We start from the raw sequence: 27,204 nt of genomic DNA on the forward strand, positions 1-27,204 counted from the left end.
CATGCTCCTTCATGTATGGATTCAGTAAGAGAAATATTTTTCTTTTTGAAGAAAGAGATTTGACTTTGTCAAATTTGAGGGCAAATATATCAGAAGCAACTACAGCATACAATACTCTTTTATATAAAATAGGATGTACGTATTAATCCGGGTCAGGTTCTTTGGAAATATGTGAGATGATTTTTCCCACTGTTTGAAAAAAGGCATATTCGTGCCCATAGCAATGAACAGAACCTCTCCATAGATTTGCGCTCTAATATAATCTTTTTCTTGTTTCAGAACTGTTCCTCACATAATGTGGAGCCATTTTTGGAAAGTATCAACACAGGGACTTTTTGTGGCCATTTTTTGGCCTATTATTCCTCAGTTTATTTGCAACTGTTTATTTTACTGGGCCCTGTACTTTAACCCAATTATCAACATTGATCTTGTGGTCAAAGAAGTACGCAGACTAGAAACCCAATTGTTGTGAGTGTTGCTGTTCCAGCTCTGAGTTAAGCTGGTCCAGCAGGTCTGAGCTTTGAAATTTAAGAGTGGTGGGAGCTGTGATGGGAGTGAGGGTAAGGGGGGTTGTCCACTTTTCTATAAATAGTGATTAAAAGGAGCTTCTTTTTAAAAAAAGCTACACAAAGTTTTTCTTGGCATGGGAAACAGGGCCCATCATTCCCAAACCAGTATTGGTTTATTCAGATTGTGCAGAAATGTTACTTGCCATGTACTTTATCTACCTCACAAAGGTATTGTGAGGCTCAGTGAAATGGCCAATGAAGGACTATTTAGAGCTCCTCAAAGATGGGACATACATTAAAGTATCATGGTATTAGGTTGTGTGTATTTGCTTTTCAGTAGGCCTTCTGAAGCCTAGGTTGATAAGAGCTGCTAAAGTGACAGAATCTCTTTTGGAGGGCTGATGAAATTGTACTATGCAGGACCTTATCTTCCAGTGCGCATAAGTGAACTGTCAGTCACATGGCAAGAAACAGCTGCAGACCAGAAGTGTATTGTGGAAGATGTTGTATTGGTGACTTCTTGGGAAGCATCATAGTGAATATTCTGCAATTGCTGATATATTCCCTCCTAGTCAGTTTTAATTGATGTTTTTTGTCTTTTTTTTTTTTTTTTTTTGAAAAGGGATATTGAACAACTTTGAGCAATTAATGAAGACTAATCTTAGCCGTACTTTGCTGTCTCAATGCTTCCTAAAAATTCCAAAAAGAATTGGATGTGACAAATTTCAAGAGTGTACTTTTAAGAACCATTTGATAATTGACTTCACCCTATATTATTTGTTTTTGTGGTGTGATATCTGTACCAAGAGCTGTGATTTGTAAATACGGAATGGTATGAACCGCAGCTTTTTGCATATGAAAACAACAGGTATGAAATATATGCGAACAGGCTGTACAGCAGCTATAGATGATTTCTATCCAAAGAGAAGTGTGGTGGCTTCTGGAACTATTCTTTTGACCCTCTGTATCGTCTTAGAAGTGAGGATTTCATATTTGCATCTGAAGATTTCAAAAAGTTACTTTAAACAAAAATAAAGGGTTTTTTAAAAAGAATTTCTAGGTCCTTATGAATTTAGAACTGAATTTTTGAAGATTATGTCAATATATCACACCTTCTTACTGAACACATCCAAGTTTCTAAGCATTTTAGATGTTGAAGAGATTACACTTAACTTTGCCCCAGGCCTTCACCATTACCTATGTTGAAAGAGACAGTAAGGGCCAAAAACTTGATTTCCAGTCCCAGTTTTTAACTAATTGTATGATCTTAGACAAGACAAAAAACACTCAACATTTCTTTAGCAAGTGAAGACATCCTTCTACTGCCTATGATTGTGGGGGAATTAAATGAAAAGGAATTTATTGATAATGGCCATTAGTATATAAGATTTACAAAGCCATATCTCATTAGATCCTCACAACAATCCTTGGAGGTGGATACTATTATGTTCTACTATTTGTCTCTAATCATATAGTTTTGAAGTTGGATTTGAACTCAAGTCCAGCCACAAAGTGGTGCAATTGCTATGCTTTGAATCACTTAATCCTCTTTGCCTTGGTTTCTTTATCTGTAAAAATTTAGAGAAAGAAAATCCCTATAGACACAACTTTGCTTCACCAGACATAGTGTTTTGTCCACAATGTTATCCAGTCTTTTTTGTTCAGATGTGTCCAACTCTGTGGGACCTCATTTGAACTGAGCGATTAATGAAGACTATTTTTAATTGTACTTTACCATCTCCATGCTTCCTAAAAATCATTTTTCTAAAAAGAATTGGATGTGACAAATTGTACTTTTACGAACCATTTGACAATTGACCTCACACTGTATCATTGTCTTTGTGGTGTGATATCTGTACCAAAAGCTGTAATTTATAAATATGAAATTATATGAACTACAGCAAAGATACTGAAGAGGATTGCATTTTTTTCCCCATGTGTCCCTATTTTACAGATGAAGAATTGAGTTAACCAGGGATTAAGTAATTTGCAAGTCTGAGGCTTGATTTGAATTCAGGTCCTATGTTCTATTCATTGCATCACTACCCAGCCTTAATGTGTAAAACATTATGTTAAGCCTAGGGATACAAAGAGAAATTAAATCTCCACTCAAGAAATAAACATTCTTGGAGGGAAAGAACATGCTACTTTAGCTGAAATTGAGATGCCCATTAAACATGTCCTTTCTGAAGTAGATTAAACTTGGATCTAGCATTCTATCCACTGTGCCACCTAGTTAAGTCTAATAGGGGTACACTTGAAGCATTTATTTTGATATATGTATAATTAAAATACTAGACACAGGGTTGACTTTGGTTCAAGACTTATGACCATGGTAAACCCCTTAATCACACTGAATCTATTTCCTTATCTGAAATATGATACTAATAATATTTGCAGAGTCCTTGTAACTGACACATTTAGCAAAACCTCAGATTCTATATAAATGATTTTTAATAATTGTAATGACTAGAATTATGAACACAAAGCATATGAACTCTTCATTCCAGTTGAATGACCCCAATAATTTGGTGCAGTTTAAGCATTTCTTAAATGTCCTTTCTGTACAGAGAATGCTAGACACCAGGGATTTAGATAAAATAGCAATTCTATAAAACAAGAAGTTTTGATCTAGTTACGAGACTAGAAATAAACAGGAGAGGTAATCCTTAGCTTATACCCTATCCCCACTTCTTAAGTGAAACCACGCTTAGTTTCTTTGACAGTTATGATAATAATCTTAGCTAGCATTTACATAGCACTTTAGAAACATTATTTCACCCTCAACAATTCTGGAGGTAGATGCTGGTTAGCTGTTGTTATCCTATTTTACACTTGGGAAACTGACTTGTCCAAGGTCATATAGGAAATAAGAGTCTGAGGCCACATTTGAACTCGAGGTTTTCCTGACTTTACATCACTCTTAAATCCTCTAAAGCTCCCAAGGTAGATAAAATAAACAGACAATCATATTTACCAGCTAAAATATCTTCCATCATGAATGTCTTTGATGATGAATTCCTTATTTGTAAAAGTAAGAGAAATCCATGAAAAATATTGGATAGAGCAAATTTATTGTTGTAAAAGCAGAATTTAATAGATTACTATTAAGCTTTCATTTTATGGATGCCAAATCTCAGGCCATACAGTAAAATAAGAGGTGCTAGAACCTCTTTTTACTTGTCTGATTTTTTTATTTATTAAGCCTGCTTTCTCTTAAGTTTATCATCTTTGTTAGTCTCCTTTGACTTAAAATCCCTATCCTTAGAGTCATAGATGGTTCGGCATTATCCCTAGAAGACCATGGGTCTGGCAAAAGCCATTTTCACACTTTTGTTTTTTGGATGAGGCCGTTGGATTCAAAGTAAGGAAATGGCTTCCAAGTAGGTTTCACTGGGAATGAAGCATGGCGATAGATGGGGTGTTTTAGGTTTTCCAAGGGAGAAATAAAGAACAACCTTTATTTTGCCTTTACAGGAGCATTGATAACTTTTTTTGCTTAAGGGAAAATTATTTTTGTATACCCACAGTCAAAAACAAAATTTCCAAGTTATGTCAGTCACACTTCGGCGTCTTATTTCCACAAAGGAAGTGGGGGAAGAAAATTAACTTTTGATTATATTTTGCTGTGGCCAGACAGTGGGCAATTTCCATGTCACATTTGCACATCATTTCTTGGCATGTGTTCAGATCGGCATCTGCAAGAGGCAGAGAAAATACAAATCATGAAATTAAATGTGCCAAATAAGTACACTGAGCTGTAACATAGACAAGATACAAGTAAGAAGTATAGAATACTCAGGCTCTGATAATTTGACATTCCAACTATACTGCAGGATTTCCACAGTATCTCTTGGCATTGTTACAATATTTTTTATTTCAAGTTTAAATCTCTTCCCTATTGTTTAGAACAATATAGCACTATCCTTACAATTAAATTGATTTTTTTAAAAAAGCCATTTATGTTTCTGTTCTTACGTAATTTGAAAATTGTAAATTTTAAATTTAAAGTCAGAAATCCTGGGTTCAAATTCTGCCTTTAAATTACCTTAGTGTTTCTTCACAACTCACTTAATCTAACTTTTCCTTAGCTGCAAAATAAGCTCATTATTTCCTCCAAGATTCCATGTAGCCTGAAGCATCAAGTGAGATTGTTTCATGGGTGTCCTACTTCCCCAGCTCAGAGACAAACAAATAAATTCCAGAAATTTTGTCTAGAACTCCGGCCTAGATCTAAGTGAAACTGGAACTAAGGTTGAGATCATCCAGATTACTTAGAAAAACCATCATCAAAATCTTTATATCCTATCTAGGTTTGTACAGGTTTACTTAGCAACTTTTTCTTAGATTAGTAAGAAATTCAGTGATGGTAGAAAGAGTACTGGTTTTAGAATAGGTGTTACCTATAATGCCAAGTCAATTATGTAACCCATCTCTTTCAGCTTCAGTTTCTTATCTGTAAAATGGGAGTGTTGAAATAGGCATTACAGTGCAGTGGAAAGAGCACTGAACTTGTTATATCTCTGTGACCGTGGATAAGGCAAGTAAGCACTCAGAACTAAAGGAATTAGACTAAATGACGTCCCTTCCACCTTTCACCATGTTCTATGAACTATTATTTCCAAATCTCATAGCATTCATAGTCTATATTAGATTCTAATTGGGTAATTTCACAGGATCTCAAATACCATACATGTAAATAGGGATCCAGACCTTTACCTTCTATAAGCTTTCTCCTAATCACCACCAGAAACTACAGAGTAAATAGGAGAGTAAATCTCACTTTTCAGAACACAGAATAAAATGGTTTGGTGTTGGATGACTTTGGGTTGTTGAAAAGGAACAAATTGTTCTTTTTCTTTTAGACTTCTGGAAATTCAGAAGATTTATTTATTGGAATATTTATACAGGGGTCCTGAAACTTTTTAAATAGGGGGCCAGTTCAATGTCCCTCAGACTGTTGGAGGGCCAGACTATAGTAAAACCAAAAACTTTGAAAAAACTACTTGAAAAATTAAAATCTGTTGTACTTTCTTGGGCTGATGGTATTTCAGAGGAGCCATTCTCGAATGTTTAGAAGGAAGTTCCTTAAGCAAATTTGCTTGCATAAACTTTTTTCCCTTTCTTTTTTTTAAAAGTGGCACTTATTTTTTCCCCATCAACAAAATTCTATTTTTTTTCTCTATTGGAAAAAACAGAAAGCAAATGCTTTGTAACAAATATACATAGTGAAGCAAAAATTCCTGAATATGCCATGTTTTTGATAAGGTCAGAATTCTTCAGATAAGTGATAAGAGGATTTTATATGTTGAATCACAGACAGTTGAATATCTAGGGAAAGAGAGCCCATATATCCAGGTCACTTGTGTATGGTGAATTAAAGTGAACAATCTGATCTTAATTGTGAAACCCTATTATCACATTGACTTACTCAGAGAAAAACTTCATCTCAGCTCTGAGAGACAGATAATTATAGTGGATTGAAATAAGACAGTATTTACTAAGATCTCTATTATAAGATTCTATGAGCTCCAAATATAACAAAAGCTCCAGGAAGCAAACCTCAGGTCTAAACTGAGATCTGATTTTGAAAACAAGAATAAATAGATCTGCCTCATTAGTTATGACCACTTGCAGCCTGCTAGTTAGGATTTAATGCCTACTTCTGATTTTTGTTCTGCTTGAGTTTTAACCTTTTTCAGACTCATTTTAATCTGTTCTCCAGGGATGATGATTGAAAATTTCCTTCATTAAGCTGACTGCTTTTTTCTAACAATGTCTTAAAATTAGAGTCATTTCCAAATGAAAAGCCATATAAAGTGGTAGAGTCCCTATTAGTAGCAAAGACTGTATTATATGACTTCCTGTCTGGGATACTCTAAAGAGGATTTCTGCATTGGGGAAATGATTCTCATAACCCTAGTTCAAGAGGTTCATGCTAAAAATCTTTTAATGGTGCCTTAAACAGCAGGTAATTGTAAGGAATATCATGAGTACTACATTAAGTTATCCTGAGAGTTTCATAATACAACTGAAAAACATATCACTGGGATAGATGACTTCCTAGGTAACTTTTAATTCTAGCATACTTTTCTCTCAGTAAACCCAATTCTTGTTGCAAAGTATATTGTATTTTTTCACCCTCTTGCCTACTTCTGACTCGATACATTATATTCCAGGTGCTATCCAGCTTTTATTTTACTTGCTTATTGACAGCCACAATGTGAACTTTTCCATGCATTTTGCTTTATAGGAAAGCAAAGGATCACATTTACTATATTGCAAACCTTAGCTATGGTTGGAGGAAGACAGGTAGCTAATGAGACAGATGTTCCTGTGGAACATAGAAGTCATTTTAATGTTTTGCCAAATCTTGAGTTTAACTGGTTTTCTGAGTCATGTTACTGGGAGAACAAGACATCAGGCATGCAGAGTTAGAGCACAGAGCAGGATAAAAGCCTTGCCTCAGGCCCAATTCTGTGCAAGCTGTGGTCTAATTTTTCTAAAACAAAAAATATGTTGGCCGTATTTCTTGCTGAAGCCAGATTCATAAGGAGTAATGAAAATATGAGAGGAAAACCACCCCCAAAAGAAATCAGCAGTAAAAAACTAAAGAGCTAAGTAGTTTGCATACCACATTTTAAGTTAATGGAGGAGTTTGAGTAAATACTAACATAATCCACTTTTTTCTTAATATTTATGCTCATCCCATAAATGGAAATCGGGCAAACATGTAATTAAAATAAGCAGAACACTAATATTTAGAGTATCTCCAAAAAAGGTAAAGTGTTTTTTGACAAACATACTAAAGGTATGTAAGCAAATATATTGGAAGCAATTTTCTTTCTGTTAAAACAATATTTAACATGCATTTGCAAGGTCAGGGAACATTTATTAAGCACATACTATGTGCTGAGAAGGGTGTCTCGGTTGTACAATGGATAGAGTACCAGGTTTGGATGAGTTCAGATGTGGCTTCAGACACTTAGCTATTTGACCCTAGGCAATCCACCTCAGTTCCTCATTCTATAAGATGGGGACAAATGAGTCCAGTGGAGAAGATAATATGGATACAACTGTAGAAATGAGGCGAGTGCGATAGAGATAATCACAGACAGAAGCCACCAAGATTAAGAAGGCTGGGTAAAGTATTTTAGGTACTAAAGTTCCATTTCATTAAATACTCATGATGTAGAGGAAACTGCTAAATAGGACACTATTACCCGGCAACTACATTATCCTTTGGTTTTCTGCCTGCCCTAACCAAATGATCTTAGGTAAGTTGGTTAATTATTGAACTAAAGTTCCCTTTTCTGTAAGAGGAGGGTGATAAGATTAGTTAATTTTTTTTATAGAGCTAGAATTCTAATACTGGTTCTACTGTCAAAAAGCTTTGTGACAAGAGATATGATGTATATGACATAAGGCTGTGACATAAGGGGAGGGAGGACAGAGATAATTACAAACCTGAAAGTCTTCCTTTATCTTCTCCAATATTTAGAAAGCAATTGTTCCCCTTGTATACTAGAGTTGCTAAGATTTTTATACTTTTCCTTGCTCCATGACACCACCTAGTGGTAATGCATGGTTTTGACCTGTATCTATCCGCCTAAGGAACTCTTTGGTGAGAAAATTCCCTATATCAATAAAGGTCAATACCTGCATTTCAATTTATAGTTTAAAATCATTTCCTGGGACATTTAGTGTTTAATTCAAGAGTTAAATGTAGGCTAACCCAAACCAATCTCCACATTATTAATCCAAAGGGAAGGCAGAAGGAGGTAGGAGGTCCTAAGGTAGAGTAACATTCCACTTGGAGTTCCCTTAGCCTGGCAGCTGCATTCTGACTGTATTCTGTCTAAGAGGCTGAGTTGATTGGAAGTTTTGATTGTATGGGAACCCTCCCCACAATGAAAAACTAATTATAGCAAAACCAAAACACTTCCTTTCTGGTTAGCTGGGAAGTATGCATGGATCACTGAAATAGTTCACCCACAGATGGAAGCAAAGCTATCTTCTCTAGTTTCCTTTGCTAATTTGACTACTATCGTTTTTTTCCCCCCCATTCTGAGTGTCTGGGTAGTAAGTAGTATTAGAGATAGAGATAGTATTTGAATCAGTCTTCCTGATTCCAAATCTAGCATCCTGTCCACTAAGGCTATTTGGCCTTGATGGAATCTTCCAAAGGGTGGATTTAAATCTAAATGTTCCACACTTCAAGACCAACTGACATCTCTACTAGTTCTAACTTGCAATAATTCAATAACCAGTTAAGTATTTCACTTAAAAAAGAAAATTACATATCCCAGCTAACTCCCCCAAATAGAAAAACTACCAAACAGACTTAATTTGAGATTTGCTGAAGGGCCAGACTCAGCCCAGCTTTTAGAGCACAGGGGTCCCAGTAGACTCCACCAGTCCATTATCAGAAAAAAAAAAAAAAAAAAAAAAAAAGACATGATTGCAAAGGCTGGGCTAGGAACAAGGAATCTCTCGACTTACTGCATTCCACCTTCTGGTCTGTGCATTTCCAATCATAACGTTCTGTTTTGGGGCCACAGCCAGCCTCCTCAACCTTGCTATAACAGCAGTCATGTTTTTGGCAGCACCTGGAGATAACAATGTAATGTATATAGTTTACTTGAGAAGTTATGTTATAGTCACTGAAGAGACAAATTTTAGCTATATGTGTAAAAAGTAACAATAAAACAAACTTTAAGTGGTAGGGGAAGGCAAAATTAATGCAAGAAGAGTGAAGTGAGGATACCTGTCTTATTCCCCCTCCATTCACCTGCTCTTCATGATGACCTCTGTGGCTAGCAAGGAACATCACAAGTGCCTTAGTGGGTGCTACTCATGTTCTGTTCCTAACAAGGATACCAAGGAACATGTTATCGTTACAGGAAGTTGATATTTCCCTCTTCACATCTATTTAAATAATTAGGTATATCCTTCACATAGTTTTCCTAGCAAGTCATTATGAACCCATCTAAATATTCTTTATCTTCCAACAGGCAACACTCTCATATCTAGATTCTTCTTGAAATTATTGACATTTTCAATTTTTCCCACTTTTGAGGATAATAAATTCCATTAGTTTATTTCCTGCTTTTTACTATGTTATGGTTTAAGTATATTATCAATTCAACAAGAACTTATCGAGCACTTACTTACTCAGCACCCTAGCTCCATTAGGTACTATGGAGCAGAGAAAGTAAGTATATAGTATGATTTCTGCCCTCAGGGATTCATCCAGTACTTCTTAAATTCCTTCTCAGTACTTAAGTTTGTGTTCCTAAAACTTGCTAGGTATTCCAGGATTCAGACACAGGACATTATCCTTGTACAAAATTTATATCTACCTAGGGCAGTAAGATTAACACACAAGAAATAGCAATCATAGATTGTGGTGTAACTTAAATAATAAATGTAGGTTTCCTACTAAGGTCAATATTGGCGGGCCTAAGGAGTGATCTTGATTAGAATTACAAACAATAGATAAGAATGCAAGAAAAGAGCCTGAGGCAGAGTTGAGGCGAAGACACCTTTTTAAAGGGTCCATAAGTCCTTTCTGATGAAGTGGACCTCAGATCTTCCTCATGATCTGAGATGCCCCCTTCTTCCAGGGCCTTATTTTTATGGGGCTCACTAGTACATTTGACAGATGAATCTAAAGCAGCTATACAATGTACCTTGTTTCATGAACCAAAAGTGATGCATCAGCTAAAAATGTTATGTCAGGAGTGTCTTGGATTGGGCAAAGCATGGGGCATCTACACTGACTAGGTCACAAGATGGTCACCTCATTTTGGACAAGAAAGTGGTCCAGAGGTCCAAAAACAAGATGGACTTTCCATATAACTAGTTCACCTTTACCACATGGGACTTGGTTACCATTCCAAGGAAAATAAAGAAGGCTTATACTTAAGTGGATTTATAAGCTGCAGCTCACAGTTCTATAGAGTATAATATAGACTATCACTATGGAATCATAGCAAACTGATTGGAATTTCACCCAAGGTCAATATGGTAATGAATGACAAAGCACCAGAAACAACTTCTTCCTGGGCCACTTGGTGACAAGATCCATGCTGGAGGCTCTTCCTAAGACTGGCAGCTGTAACTTTAATGACTTTCACTGAAAGTCATTCCATTTTTCTTAGGTTTTTCCTTTTGTAGTAATAGAAGTCTAAGGGGCATTTGGATGGCACAGTATATCTACAAAGCACCAGACCTGAAGGCAAGGCAAGAAGATTTGAATTTAAATCTGGTCTCAGACACTTAATACTTACTACAGATCCTGGGCAAATCAATAACCCTAATTGCCTTGACAAAAAAAAAAAAAAAAAAAAAGTCATCTAGTATAATAAATTGGGTTAGAAATCCTGAAGTTTTAGGTTCTATGTTGATCTGATGTTATGTAACCATGAAGTAGGCTGCTTAACCTCTAAGTGCTTCCATCATGTAATCCCCAATACTTAATCAAAGGAATTAACAGATCCTCCAGGTATTTAGTTATTGAGATGCTGGCAAATGGCCAGTAAACAAATATTTTTAATTATATCAGTCCTCAAATTGAATACTAAGCCCCTAAGATTCCTATGAATGCTTGGGGGAAAACAAATGTGTGTAAACAGTAGCATATGTGATATACTACCAGTCTGTGAGATCTCCACAGATCTCTGATTTGCCACTTCAGAAGAAACTAGGCTTCTCTAGGCTGAGGGATTTGCCGAGGATCTGAGACAGAATTAGAACTCTGGTTCAGCACTCATATCTACTAGCAACAGTTCTACAGGAAGTTTCCATCTTAAGATAAAGGGTCCAACTAAATATATATTACTCCAAAAATTAAAATTTAAAAAAATGTCTTACTGGGTTAAAGCATTCTAAAAATGCTATTAAAATTCTTGGCTGAATCTCTCTTCATTAATTTTCCTCTGTTCCATGGTAATAGAACATATGCTTAATTCTGTCACTTTACAAATGGACACCTTTGTGGAAACGGACATCCACATCCAGAGAGAACTATGGAGACTGAAAGTGGATCCTTTATATCTTCTTCACCTTTTGGAAGGAAGGAGTTTTTGCTTGTTTTTTTTTTTTTTTTTTTTTTTTTTTTTTTTGATCCGATTTTTCCTGTGCAGCATGAATATGGAAATATATTTAGAAGAATCATATACAGTTAACCTATATTTGAGTTCTTGCTGTGTCGAAGGGGGAAGGAAAGAGAAGGGAGGAGAAATTGGAATAAAAGGTTTTGCAAAGGTGAATGTTGACAACTGTCTTTGCATGTATTTGAACAAATAAAAAGCTATTAAAAAAACAACAACAAATGGACATCTTTGGTCAGATGAGGACCAATGAAGAAAATATAGTTGGTTCAAATCAACCCACTGCCATTTGTAGGAGTCAGAGTTCAATTGCCTGAATCATTTTTAAGTAGAAAGATTAGCACCAGTGTATCAAAAGTAACAGTGGAAATCTATTATAACTAAACGCTTTTTGTATTTATCTCCATGTAATTTGCTCTTCCAGCCAGAACCAAAATCAAAACCAGTCTTTACTGAATAGGGAAGGAAAGATGATAATCTGAGCACGGTCAGTCCAGATAATTATTGGGGAGACAGGACTGAGATGATGCCTACCAGTCAGTTTGGTCTTTTGGCCAACCAGTTCCTCCAAGGCCACAGTAGCAGCCATAGCTCACATAAGCTAATGCTGAACGGCTTGTAGCACAACTGAGAGCTCCTGCTAGCTCCAAGAGTCCCCTCCGATGCACATGAGATTTCCCTGAAACTGAGAAGGGGGAAAATTAAGTTAGAACTGATCTGTCAGAACCTTAGGAAGGTTTGATTATCAGCTTCTCTACCACTACCTTCATTTCCCCACTGCAGTACATTTTTATTTAAAATCACATGAGGCTAAAATGAATATTAAGAATATTTTAGAAGGATAAGGAAGGCATAGAAAAACCACTTCTATGTCACGTAGAAGGAGCTGGTCAGGAAAACTCTTCATAAGTCTGAATCCTGCTTCAGGCACTTATTACCTGTGTGACTCTGAGCAAATCACTTAATTTTATTAGCCTCAGTTTCTCAGTTTCTTCTATAAAAAGACTGTAAAATGAGAAGGAAATGGCAAACAGTTCCAGTATCTTTGGCAAGAAAACCCTAAATACTCATGAGTGAAACATGAATGGAATGATTCAACAATAACAAAACCTTACAATTTAAGGTACATCAAAATGACCCATTTTTATCTTTCCCTGGAATCTCACTTCCCAGTAGCTGAAACAAGATTCACTCCTTAAGAAATAAAGGATTAAGAGTTAAGAATTTTCATCTTTTAGAGTCATCTATTAAAATACAAATTTCCCTCAGATTTACTTAGTACAGGGTTGGTTATCAGGCATTAGTCTCCCAAGTTACTGAAAGGAGATACCACCTTTGCTGTTTAAGGAGGCAGCTAGCTCAGAGGGAATGAGTGATGAGACTAAATTGATGACAGGACTGGCGGAGAGGAAATAGATCTTGAGATATTGCCCCAGAAAGGCAAATGCTTAGGGGCAGATTCCCTGAATGGATGTCCCAAGAGGTGGTAAGCAGGCACCAAAAACCAGTTTCAATTCATTTCACTTCTATTGAACCCTCCATGAGGTGCAAAGCACTATTGTTATTTGTCCTGCCCGGGAAGCAGGCTCAAGCTGGTAGCACAAGCCCCATAGGAAGCAATTAATCACTAAATGCTTGTTTGAATTCTAGATCCAGGCAAGGTTAAAGGTGATAAAGAGAATTTCAATACCAAGTGGCAGGGGGAGGGAAAGTAGGAATAATAGGGTTGGGGACTTAGCTAGTAGAACTGTTAGCAAGTGTATGGAAGTGGGATTAGAGAAGGAAGAGAACAAGCAAGCATTTATTAAGGGCCTACTATGTGCCAGGCATTATGCTAAATGCTTTCAAATATCTAAAATGATCTTCACAACAATCCTATGAGCTAAGTGCTATTATGATACCCATTTACAATTGAAGAAACTGAGGCAGACAGAAGGTCACAAAGCTACTAAGTGTCTGAGGATAGATTTAAAACCTTGGTCTTCCTGATTCTAGAACAGAGACTATCCACTGTCCCTCTTAGCTGCCTCTGTGAAGAAGTGAACACAGGGGACATTGCCTTCAGACTCCACTTTTCTTTCCATCCGGATCATGAGAAGATCTCGCTCCTCCTCCTACTTCCCACTCCATTCCACTTTCCAATGTTCAAGAGTTAACCCCTATTCTACTGATCCTTGCCCCATCTACAAGAGCCATACAGTTTGAATTTCTGTCCTTCCCCCCTCCACCCATCCAATTCTCCATGTAGTTGACTCTGGCTGTACCCAAATACCTCCTAAGAACCAGGATGGCCTACATAGAGGGAGCAGTGTATGCAGACCAAAAAAAAATAGTCCAGCACGCCCTTCGAGGAAGCTAAGTCTCGGATATGTGTCTGATTCTCCTAACCAGTCACAGCTGGCTGTAAGCATATCCCAAGCAAGCTGAAGCGAAGCCTTTCCATAGAAACAGCTGTCCTCAGGCAATAATGTCCTTTTCTAGGTTTATCGCCGTGAATCATCCTATCCTTCCCTCTCCCAGCTCTGGCTAGCAGTCTGAGGTGATTACACCCTGTAGTTTGGGAGCCCTCCTGTTAGGCACGAATAGTTGGTAGCAAGAGAGAAGCAGCAAAAGCTAAAAAAGGATCCGTGGTTCAAGTACATAAAGCAAGTTGGATGGGGCGCTTCCTCCCTCCTCCCGACACCCACCCCAGGACGGCACTTGGACGCATCTTTTTCCCTTTAAAAGACAGGAGGTTCATTTTCACCCGACGCCGCCGGTATGAAAATGGACCAGGGGATCACTGTGTGATGAGCTTGCCCCTACCCTTACTCCCTCCTATACTTAAGAACCCTTATTTACTCTCCATTGTGGTTGAGGTTTAAAGAACCATTCCATTTCCCGGCTGCGTGAAGATTTCATGAATTTTTAGGTTTCCTATGGCTTCGCTATTTCTAAAGAACTAGGAAATCCTCCAAATTCCCCCTCCCATAAAATCCCACAGCCCTATCCAGGGCACAGAAACTGGCTTCTCCCTGTCCCCCTATTCAGCTACACTTCGGTAGAGTCCGAGGAAGGGGGTGACTCCCCGAAGTGGGACCCAAGGGAGCCCGTGCGGACGGAGTCCGATGCCAGAGACGGGGAGGACTCCTAGGTCTCCTGCAAACCATTTTCCTCTACCTCTCTCCGCCCCCCCCTCCTCCCAGCTCTTCCTCCTCCGCTCCTCCGGCCGGTGAAACTGGCCTTCGGAATGGGAAGGAGAGCGCGCGCTCTGAGAGTTTTCACCAGACTCACCAGTTGTGAAGAGCAGTAGGAGCAGCAGGTACACAGGCTCCATCTGCTCCGGGGTGCAGGTGTAAGCGCGGAGTCGCATGGCTGACTCCTCCACAAATACCTAGCCTCTCTCTTACCGCCCCCACTTACCCCGCCCCGACCCCACCCCCCACCCAGCTGACCAGTGCTAAAGGTTCACATTTACTCAGGGGGCTGGATACCTGGGAAGCGTCACTGGGCTCCGGCAGTCTCAGGTTCCTATTCAAACTTTCCCTCCCTGGACAGAGGGTTCGGTCCTTAATATCTTGCCTCATCCCCACCCCACCCCCATCAGTTGAAGTCAAGACTTTTGGTTGGGTGAGAAGGCAGCCCCTGGGTCTGAGAAGCACCTTCTTTCAACTGTTCTCGTTTCTCCTTTTCTCCATCCTTTTCCTGGAACCCATTGAGTCAATATTTATAAAGTCCTTTATTTTTTTTTTTTTTTAAACAAGCAGTTACCACTACAGCAGCAGTATCATTACTGGGTCTGTATCCCAAGGAAATAGACTAAATGGATGGAAGGGCGGAAAAAGACCCAGATATGCAAAAATATTTGTGGCAGCCCTTTTTGTAATGTCAAGGAACTGGAAACTGAGTGGATGCCCATCAATGGGAGAATGGCTGAATAAGTTATGGTATATGAATGTTATGGAATATTATTGTTCTGTAAGAAATGACCAACAGGATGATTTCAGAAAGGCCCGGAGAGACTTACATGAACTGATGCTAAGGAAAGGGAGCAGAACCTGTTCTTTGCCACTACAAAAAAAAAAAAAAAAAGATACAATTTTGCATATGTGGATCCCTTTCCCTCCTTTATGACTTTTTAGGGATACAGACCCAGGAGAGACACTGGTGGATGAAAGGATATGCACAGTTTGATAGTCCTTTGAGCATAGTTCCAAATTGTATAGCAGAGTTGTTTTTTTGTTTGTTTGTTTTTGTTTTTGTTTCTTTGTTTCTTTTGTTTTGCAAGGAACTGGACATAAAGGTGAATGCCCATCAGCTAGGGAATGGTTGAATGAGTTATGGTATATGAATGTGATGGAATATTGCTCTAGAAGAAGTCATGAGTAAGCTGATTTCAGAAAAACCTGGAAAAGAAATGACTCGGAATAAAGTGAGCAGAACCAAAGAGAACATTGTACACAGTAACCATGAGGCTATATAATGATCAATTGAGATGAACTTGGCTCTTCTCAACAATGGAGTTGGTTATTCAAGACAATTCCAATAGACCTGAGATGGAAAGTGCCATCTATGATCAGAGAAAAAACCATGGAGACTGAATGTGGATGGAAGCATAATATTTTGACCTTTGTTGTTGTTTTTTTTTCTTTCTTGTGTTTTTTTCCCCCTTTTGGTCTGATTTTTCTTGAACAATGTGACAAATATGGAAATATGTTTGAAAGGATTGCACCTATTTAGTCTATGTCAGATTGCTTGCTGTCTTGGGCAGGGAGAAAGTAAGAGAGGGAAGGAGAAAAATTTGGAACACAAAGTCTTACAAAAATGTTGAAAACTAATCATACATGTCTCTATATATGTAAAAATAAAATACTATTGAGAAAAAAGACATTAGCAAGTTGGACATAATGGATTTGTAGTTTCATATGCAATTATCTTTTTCTTGTTTTATGTCATGGAATTGCTTGTTTTAGTCCATAAATTAAACATAAAATTAAATTAAAAAAAAAAAAAAGCATGGGTCAAAAAGGGAAGCTCTGTCCTCCCAAGGACTCCTTTATGTCAGATGATTGTCACACATCACTTTGTATTAATTCTCCCCACCTCCATTTTACTCCCTCCTCTTTAAAACTCTTACTCTTCTGCCAGTGAGCTTTATTGTATAGAGTAGTCCTTTTTTCTCATCTGCTGAAAAACTTCATTGTCCTTTTGTCCACTTAGTAAAGCTGAGAAGGGCAGCTAGGTGGCACAGTGGATGAAATACTAAGCTTGGCATCAGGAAGAGACATTTTCCTGAATTCAAATCTGGGCTCAGGCACTTCCTAGCTATTCAATCCTAAATTTAATTCTAAAAAAGATAAGAAGCCACTGGAGTTTTATGTGTTGGGGAAGTGGAGTGGGAAATTTATCTTACTTTTTATTTTGTATATTGTATATAACTAGCATACAATATCTGAGATTTTCAAAGCACTTTACAAATATCTCATGTTATCCTCAAAACAACACTGGTAAGTAAGGTGCTGTTATTATTCCCATTATACAGATAAGGAAACTGAGGTAGTCAGAGTTTAAATAATTTACCCAAAATCACACAGAACCTGAGGCTAGATTTGAACTTGGATCTTCCTGATTCTAACTCCAGCACTCAATCTACCATTCCACTTAGCTACCTGTTTATGTGTACCTTTCTCCCTCTTAAGTTCGATGAAGACAAAGATTTTCAAGTAAATTCTGACTTTAGAACAATACCCAAAGCAGTAGGTATAGAATACACAGTAGGTATACAACAAATACTTGTTCAATTGACTTGCTGAATTACATCCAGGCACAAAAAATTTTTCATCAGGTTTCCATTTGCTTTGAGTTCAATTTCATTAACTGTCCCAGTATTTTCTTGAGAATTCTGCACATGAAAAATGTTTGTGGCAGCCCTTTTTGTAGTGGCAAGAAACTGGAAACTGAATGGATGCCCATCAGTTGGAGAATGGCTGAATAAATTGTGGCATATGAATGTTATGGAATATTATTGTTCTGTAAGAAATGACCAGCCGGATGATTTCAGAAAGGCCTGGAGAGACTTATGTGAACTGATGCTGAGTGAAATGAGCAGGAGCAGGAGATCATTATATACTTCAACAACAATACTATACGATGATCAATTCTGATGAATGTGACTCTTTCTAACAATCAGATAATTGATACTAGTTCCAATGATCTTGTGATGAAGAGAGCCATCTACACCCAGAGAGAGGACTGGAGGAACTGAATATGGATCACAACATAACATTCTCACCTTCTTTGATGTTGTTTGTTGCATTTTGTTTTTTTCTTCATTTTCTTTCCTTTTTGATCTGATTTTTCTTGTGCAACAAGAGAATTGTATAAATATGTTTAACATATTTATATTGGATTCAACATATTGGACTTAACATATATTTTAACATGTTTAACATATTATGGATTGCTTGCCATGTAAGGGAGGAGGTGAGGGGAAGGAGGGGAAAATCTGAAACACAAGGCTATGCAAGGATCAATGTTGAAAAATTATCTGTGCATATATTTTGAAAATAAAAACCTTTTTTTTAAAGATAATTCTGCACATGTATTGAGGACTCTGAAGATGGATTCTGTGATTATAAAAAGTTTAAGAAACTTAATTTCTGGGTAATTAATCGTTTTTATCCATCACAGCTAATTAATAATTAGTGAAAGGGATCATGGTGACCTATATGATCTTGGAAGAATGGGTGTTCCCAGTAGAGGGCAATCAACTTTGGTTAATGATTAATGAGATGAGGAATATTATAATGAAAGGGAATCGATTTATTTTCCCCTGAAGCAATTGGGGTTAAGTGACTTGCCCAGGATCATACAGCGAGAGAGTGTTAAGTGTCTAAGGTCAAATTTGAACTCAGGTCTTCCTGACTTCAGGGCTGGTGCAGGGGAACTTATTTTAATGAGGGGCTGGAGAACATGATTGATTATGCCACTTTTACTCCCAGACCCTTCTCAAGCTTGGGCAATCTAGACCAAGCTTTCTTAAACTTTTCCCACTCATGACTACTTTTTGCCTAAGAAATTTTTTGTCAATCCTGTCTTAAATCTAAGATGAGTTGTTTCTGGCAGTGTTCATGCATGCACAGCTCAAATTGTTCATGTTGTGTGTTCAGAATGAAGGTTACAGTGAAGTCAGTGTGATGTAACATTGCATTTGCAAGCACTGGCAGACACACCTCAGATTCATTACGCATTTGATTTTGAATTGATTTTTGGTCATCGTGCATTCAGAAACCTTTTACTGTTGCTAAATTTTTCACATTTAGTTACATGACCCCATATAGTTTGAGAAGCTTTGATCTGCTGTATCCCAAAGAAATCATAAAAGAGGGAAAAGGACTCCCATGTGCAAAAAATTTTTAGGAATTCTTTTTGTAGTGGTAAGGAATTGGAAATTGAGTAGATGCCATCAATTGGGGAATGGCTAAATAAGTTATGATGTAGAAAGTAATGAAATATTATTGTTCTATAAAAAAGGATGAACAAGCTGATTTTAGAAAAGCCTGGAAAGATTTACATGAACTGATGCTGAGTGAAGCAAGCAGAACCAGGAAAACATTGCAATTCAGTGGTCCAAGGATCAAATGATTCCAATAAACTTTGGATGGAAAATGCCATTCACATACAACGAGAGACTGTGGAGACTGAATGTGATCAAAGCATACTATTTTCACTTTTTTTCTTCTATTTTTTTTCTTGTGGTTTTTCCCTTTTGTTCTTATTTTTCTCTCAACATGACTCATATGCAAATATGTACAAAATGAATGTACATGTATAACCTAAATTTTTTTTTTTTTTTAAAAAGAAGCTTTGACCTAGAAAAAAGTATCCAACCATACCTGAGTAGAACACAATGGACAATTTGAATGGGGTCTGAACAAAATTGAGGGGAAAGTTAATTTAATCACATTATCCACAATATCCTTCAAATTGGAAATAATTTTTGAGTGAGGAAACAGAAAAAGGAAAAATCTTCATCCTAATTCAGTAATTCATTATTAATAAAAGAGAGAACTAATTTCTCTCAATTCTCTAGGGTCTTCTTGGTATAGCATATGATCTGAGGAGACTTGCTCAGTTTTCAATATGATAAGTCAGGACCCTAGAGCAAGGCTAGCTATGTTTCCTCATATCTTTAAGATTTATCATGAACAGTCAAAGATATTTTTCTAATGCTAGAATTCACAAATCCCTATCTTTGTGTTTCTCCTTCCCCCATGATTTTCAGTTATCAATTAGTCAGCCAGACTGAGTTAACTTTTTTTTTTTAATTTTTATTTAATAGCCTTTTATTTACAAGTTATATGCATGGGTAACTTTACAGCACCAACAACTGCCAAACCTCTTGTTCCAATTTTTCACCTCTTACCCCCCCACCCTCTCCCCTAGATGGCAGGATGACCAGTAGATATTAAATACATTAAAATATAAATTAGATACACAATAAGTATACATGACCAAAACGTTATTTTGCTGTACAAAAAGAGTCAGACTTTGAAATATTGTACAATTAGCTTGTGAAGGAAATAAAAAATGCAGGTGGGCATAAATATAGGGATTGGGAATTCAATGTAATGGTTTTTAGTCATCTCCCAGAGTTCTTTCTCTGGGCGTAGCTGGTTCAGTTCATTACTGCTCCATTGGAAATGATTTGGTTGATTTAATATGGCAGAATAGTAAATTTGGCCCATACATTTCCTTAAAAAGTCTGTGATACACGAATTTCCTCCATGTACAGAGTGATTGAAGCTTAGAGCATATGTGGCAAAAGGATAGCTCATACTTTCTGGAAGTTCTTTTGCTAGAATCCCATGTAGGGTATAGCTTCTGTGATGAGCTCTTCATAAAGCACTGAATCTTTATAGACCTATTCATGGCTTCTGATGCAGACACTGCTATCCATGGTCATTAACTGATTTGAAAATACTGATGGGAAGATTGCAAGTCTTCTGGACCACTGAAGTCCATAAAGTCCTTTTTTCCTTCAACAGTCTGTGAGAAAGAGACTTTGACCCAAAGCCTTGGGCTTTACTCTATAAGGATTTATCTGGAATTCACTTTCCATTTATTTAAATCTTTTCAGTCTATTATCAAATTTCTTCAGCCAATCTGAGCACACTTTCTTTGCCAAAAAGTCACTTTAGTTGGTCAAGGATTTTTTCTTATTAACTCTAAAACCTATGATTAATTAATTGATTGATTTGTTCAGCATTTTATCATTTATTTTAAGAGGGATGAAATGCCATAATAGATCTACATAACCACTTCTCACCCTTATACTGACTTTGCTGAACTGATCTAACAAATGATCCCAATATTTTAGCATGAACCTAAATTAAACTTCCTCCTTAGGCATTTGATTTTGAATTGATTTTTGGTCATTGCACATTCAGAAACCTTTTACTGATGCTAAATTTTTCACTATCTCCACATTCAATTACACGACCCCATATAGTTTGAGAAGCTTTGATCCGCTGAATTCCAAAGAAATCATAAAAGAGGGAAAAGGACCCTCAAGTGCAAAAATTCATTCATACAGTACATATATATTAAGTATATCAAGATATTAGGAGACACCCTGTTTTTCAGAGCTAAGGCCCAGCAAGCAAGCTATGCCTTGAGCTTAGCATAACAATAATCCGTTGCTCTCACCCTCTAGTTAACCTCAGCACAGCAAAATCCCCGAATTGTTTCTGGTAATGAAGCCCAGCTGTTTGCTGTTGCTGTTTACCCCTCTTTAACAGGGCTACACAAATGTTGGTGTAAGTATTGAGATCTCTCCACAAAAGGCACTCCACAATAGAAGAAGGAATCTAGCATTTGTGTCCTTGTGGCAAGCCATTTTCCTCTCTTTGAAATTAAATTTCTGGTTCATTTCTGACTCTCCTGTCTCTAGCCTGCTTTGTTTGGCTCCAGTCACCTAAAAGTTAGAGGCTGGTCCTGATCAAGTTAACAATTGCAGAGAATTTATATGCAGAGAACTGTGTTATGTGTGTAGGGGATACAGAGTTTAAATAAAATTTCTGTACTCATGTAATATAAAGTCTAGTACTGCTATGAGATAAGCACAGAAAATGATAATATGCAACATTACATGGTAAATTCATTATAGAATTCCCAAAAAAGTGCTACAAATGAAAACCAAAGAAGAAGGTTGTAATCATTGCATGATAACTTCCAATTATGACTGCCTTGTCTGTGCTTCTTAACCAGTGAAAAGAGAGATTAAGATACTAGGAAATCAGAACTCACAGGGGATCTGAGTTCTACCAAATATTTTATAGCGGCTCCAAAGAATGCATATTAGCCAGATTGAGTTAATTTTTAAGAAAAAAGGTTTCTTATTATGGTAGTATAGATTGTAAATTTGGCATATACACATACAAATATTTAATGCCTCCAGGCAATAGTCAACAATAGTATTGCCAAACAAAAAAAAGGAAATACATGAGGTTATGTGGTTTACATTGTCTGACAGTAGGAAATAGATTCATCTGCATAGATGGGCTCAAGTTGAAATTTATTACATGGGTTCTTCAATTTACCATTTATAAATACCTTCAACCCAAAGCCAAAAATGAAATAGGCCTTGAGGACCTTCCATTCTAGTAGAGGAAATTGATCTTTGTATCAGGAACATTATTTTTTTTACTATAGCTTTTTATTTACAAAACATATGCATGAGTAATTTTTCAACATTGACCCTTGCAAAACCTTCTGTTCCAACTTTTCCCCTTCTTCTCTCCATCCCCTCCCCTAGATGGCAGGTAGTCCCATACATATTAAATATGTTAAAGTATATGTTAAATACAATATTTGTGTACATATTTATTCAGTTGTCTTGCTACACAAGAAAAATTGAATTTATAAAGAAGATAAACTGAAAAGAAAAAAAAAACAAAAATGCAAGCAAACAATAACAGAAAGAGTAGAAATGCTATGTTGTGGTTCACACTCATTTCCCAGGGTTCTTTTGCTGGGTGTAGCTGGTTCTGTTCATTACTGATCAGTTGGAACTGATTTGGATCCTTTCATTGCTGAAGAGAGCCACGTTCCTCAGAATTGATCATCATATAGTATTGTTGTTGAAATGTATAATGATCTCCTGGTTCTGCTCATTTCACTTAGCATCAGTTCATGTAAGTCTCACCAATCCTCTCTGTATTCACCCTGCTGGTCATTTCTTACAGAACAATAATATTCCATAACATTCATATACCACAATTTACCCAACCATTCTCCAATTGATGGGCATCCATTCAATTTATATCAGAAACATTATAAACAGAATTATAGAATCTCAGCATCTCAGGATGCAGACTGTACTGAAAAGTCAAATTGTAATAGTCAATTAGTGTATTTAGAGTCATGGAATGTAATTAGTATGCTCTGAGCCATAACAAAGATCAAACAAATGTACTTTGCCTATAAGTATCAAAGTTAGAGAATGCCAACATTTCATCTTTTTCCTTCTCTAGCTCATTTTACAGATGAGGAAACTGAGGCAAACAAGGTGAAGTGATTTACCCAGGGTCACACAGCTAGTAAGTGTCTGAGGCAGGATTCAGACTCATAAAGATCAATCTTCCTGATTGGAAGCCTAAGGTTCTATTCACTGTACCACCTAGCTGCCTTGTGTCTTAGATTATATTTCCTCATATCATACTTCAGCTTAATAAGCAAAAGAGTTTAATACTGAATTAATCAACAGTCAGAATAGGAATCTACATGATGTTGAGTTGAAATGATCTTTTTTCCTCTCTTTCTTCCTCTAGCAATGGCCTCAGTAGCAGAATTATGTTCTATGGTAGCTCTTGTCTAAGAAGTAGACTGAGGAGGACATAATTCATGCCATTGACCCAATTGTGATTGGTGGTGTTTGCCATGAACACAAAAATTTCCAGCTATATCCTGAGTATATCTATTTTTCTGGAGAAGTTTCTATTACATGATGCTATAGCTTTCTACAATATTGGACACAAAACCTGCTAGTATAATAGAACAGACACATAGATGTATATATATGTATGTGTATATGTTTATGAATATGTATATATATGTATGTGTATATGTTTATGAATATGTATGTATGTATGTGTGTATAAATATATAGCCTTTAATGGTAACCTTGAGGGAGTGGGGGGGAGGAGAGGAGGGAAAAAAATTTTTTAAGTGTATAGTAGAGAACAAAAGAAAACCTACATAGAAACACAGAAACATAAAGCTGGGTTGCTTTGAAAACAATTAAGATTGAATTACATAGGTTTCAGTGAAATGGAAATTTATTGTTTTATATTGAATCCTCTCATTCTGCTGTGTGCATGGAAATATTGGGTTTTTTTTGTTTTGCATTTAAATTTAAAATACTTTTTAAACATTTTGTTTTGTGTGACTTTGTTGAAAGATTTTCTTTTCTCACCATTAGTGACATATTTACTCTTGAATTATAAACAAAAATGAAATTTTGGTTATATATGAAATGTGAGGGATATGCAGAGAGGATTCCAGTGTTGGGTAGAAGGTTGGATTAAGAAAAAAAAATTATTATTGCAGTCCAGACTCTATCCCCATACCAGGCCACCAAAATGATGGGATATGGTGAAACTCCAAAAGCATTAATATGCTTTTGTTATGAGTATCTCGAATTTGTACGTTTAGACATTCTCCAAATCAAGGGATGAAGATTTTTTTTTATGCTGTTAAGAGTGAGCCAAATCCATAAGGATTTTTTAATAAGAAAAGGGATTTTAGTAATTAACAAGGGGAAAGACAGGTTTCCTAGTAGTAACCAGGAGGAAGACTCCATTAAAGGGAAGATACCATGAGATAGGACAACATGGAAGACTAACCCTAAAAAGGATTTTAGCTATGGTAAAGAATATACCATTAACTGGCAGATTAAATTCATAGAGAAGTTAGAAGGCATCTATAGTAAGAGTAGAACTTTTAGGGGGAAATATAACCTTAGGGGTTTGACATCGTAATTTGATTTTCTGATTGGATAGAGTAAAGGTGAAGTTTCTAAGATCTCCACCTGGAGTGGGACCATAATAAAAAATCCACAAACAAAAGGCCTACTTAATAATAAAAGGCCCAGTTAAGGTTGAAATATTTCAGCTCTTCCCAGCTTGCTTCAGAGAGTATTATAATCCTTTTAGTGATTCAGGTTTTCTCTGCAAACACGCACCTGAATACCTAGGACCTCAACAGTATGACAGTAGGGTGTCAGAGCAGGGGATTTGAGTTTAAATCTTAACTTAAACCAAACACCTTGACTCCCCCTGCCTGAAAGCCAGAGGTATGTGTGGAATGATTCATTAGACCCCTATTTTATTCCAACCAATATTAGTTTGACATGATTCCATAGGAATAGTGATTATTAATAATTATTAGTATTACACTTGTCTATTCAACATAGATTTAGTCCATCTAGTAAACTAATATTAGTATAAGAATTACATATATTTAACATATCTGTTACCTATATATGTATGGATTATTAGATAAAATAGATTTTTCTTTATAATAGGCCTCAAACTACAGGATTATAAATTTATTTGCTTGTTAGGAAGTTCATTTGTTTAATCATAGGAAGCTAACTAGATGACTTCAACTCTTTCTTTCTGCCAAGTAGCTCACCAATTCTAAAGTGGCTAATGATTTGGAAAACCTCTCAACTGTTTTTGAGTATTTTCCCTCCCCTTTGTGGACTGATGGATCCATGGGTACTTGGCCAATGGGCGACATTGTCTTCCAACTGCCCAAGTTGTTTATGGTTCTCAAATGTCCAACATGGAGACATCCTTTAGTGGATATTGATTGAAGGCAGAAACTGAAGGTTTTCCAAGAAGATCAAGATATAGGTTTCTTAACCAACAAGACTCTGCATTTTACTTTGCCTTATATGTACTATCTTAGTATTAAGCACTATAAAACAAAGGCCCTAGAAGAAGTGTATATCCCAGTAGGTGAGGAACATCTGAAATCCTATTCATTAAAGGGGGCTAGGTCCCTTTAATAAATGATTATTGGCTCAGAACTCTGAGTTATTATAGAGTGAGCAATTTTGAACCCCATATGTGTTAGATTTCATTCTCCCCATGGGGTTTATCACTACTCTTAAGGAGATTTAGGGGTATCTAGGCTTTTCTACAAATGATTCTAATTCCATCAATATTAATCTCCTAATTGGTCTCTTACATCCTAGTTCTTTTTAGCCACTAACATTTGGATTGTCTTTTACAAGAAAATATTTTCTCACAGATATGATTGAATACAAACTCTCTCTCCCAATGTGTGGGAGGCATAGTCCTCTACCCTACCCTTGTACCACTCACCCAATGGCAAGAGGAAGTGTGGATGGGATGCTAGACACCCCCTTACCCAATTTGACTACTCTGAGTCATCTTCAGATACAAACAGAAAACATTTATTCAGTCCTTGCAAGGGGAGGTCCAAGCACAAAAGGCTTGGGTTCACTCCTCTTCCTGTTGATTTTTAAATTCATTGGATGGACTGAAAAAGAAGTAACCATTGCCCAATGGTCAGCAATGCTGTCTACTGCCTGGGGATCACGTGATCTCTGAAGTTTAAACCTAGATTTTGACCTTTTCTGTCTTCTGACAGTGGGGATCCTGTGACTTCCTGAAGTTTAAAACGTAGTAAGGTCTTACAGTCTCTGAGAAATCTTCACCTGGTTTCATTCAAAGAGAATTTAGATTTTTCACTTAATTCAGTTTGTATAGATCACAGGCCTAAGTTTCAAGTTCCAAACTTTGCTGTTAAGGTAATGCCTTCTCAAGTCTGGCTGCTGGGCTGGCTGACTGCAATATCCCACCCGACTCTAAGGTCACCATGGTTCAAACTTCAGATATGGAGGGAATCCCTACTGGCAACTGAAATTGATAGTAAAGGACACAGAATAGAAATAAATACTCCTAAAAACATTTCTCAGAGCTGGAGTAAAAGAGAGGGCAACCAGGACTAGGAGGGTCTTCCCTTCTCACCAGTCGAGTTCATGGCATCCAAGCTGAGAGTGAATTGTGATCTTCACTCTGTGACTTAGGAGAAAGTGTCCCAGAAAGAGAGTGTTGCTAATTTTAAGTACACAATCAAAGGGGGTTATGCCCACCCACAAGAGGCAAGTGGGACAAATGGCAATAGAAGGTACTTTTAAAACTTAACAGAGTGCTTTTCTGCTTCCCTTTTGGGGGACAGAAGGAGTGGTGATGAGGGAAAGAACCTTTAACAAAAGTTTAATTTATGCCTATTCCTTTTACAATAGGGGACATAAGGCTCTCTGTGTCTAAATATACCCGAGTCACAGGTAATTTACTTGTGTAATCTTGAAACAAATCATTTAAACCTCAATGGACTTCAGTTTTTCCACCTGTAATTGGAGAAAGCTGAATTAAATGGCATTCAAGGTTCTTTCCAGATCTCAATCCATAATCTTAGAAGTTTTGAAGTTCTTCCCTAGATTCTCTGATTTTAGCTTTTCCCTGATTAAAAGATATAGAGGATCCAAATTTTTTAGGGAATAGCTA

General features: G+C 36.9%; 2 protein-coding genes across 3 annotated transcripts in view; one reads left to right on the forward strand and one right to left on the reverse strand.

Moving 5' to 3' along the window:
• Positions 1–1,559, forward strand: part of BFAR (bifunctional apoptosis regulator) — a 31,305-nt gene extending 29,746 nt beyond the window's left edge. The window contains exon 8 of one of the 2 annotated variants that reach the window (XM_031944509.1): positions 1,132–1,559. In XM_031944509.1, coding sequence (XP_031800369.1) covers positions 1,132–1,150 — 19 coding nt within the window. In that variant the 3' untranslated portion in view covers positions 1,151–1,559. Of the gene's footprint in view, positions 1–279 lie in introns of both variants that reach the window. The other variant, XM_031944504.1, reaches the window with a different exon arrangement.
• A 2,413-nt stretch (positions 1,560–3,972) lies between these two features.
• Positions 3,973–15,006, reverse strand: PLA2G10 (phospholipase A2 group X). Its single transcript, XM_023497576.2, has 4 exons — positions 14,897–15,006; positions 12,158–12,308; positions 9,012–9,118; positions 3,973–4,207 (listed from the first exon to the last, which is right to left on the reverse strand). Exons 1-4 carry the CDS (start codon positions 14,973–14,975, stop codon positions 4,065–4,067), a joined length of 480 nt encoding a protein of 159 aa, XP_023353344.2. The 5' UTR covers positions 14,976–15,006; the 3' UTR covers positions 3,973–4,064.
• Between the last annotated feature and the right edge of the window lie 12,198 nt (positions 15,007–27,204).

The sequence above is a fragment of the Sarcophilus harrisii genome, chromosome 1 (assembly GCF_902635505.1).
Source record: "Sarcophilus harrisii chromosome 1, mSarHar1.11, whole genome shotgun sequence".
Taxonomy (NCBI): domain Eukaryota; kingdom Metazoa; phylum Chordata; class Mammalia; order Dasyuromorphia; family Dasyuridae; genus Sarcophilus; species Sarcophilus harrisii.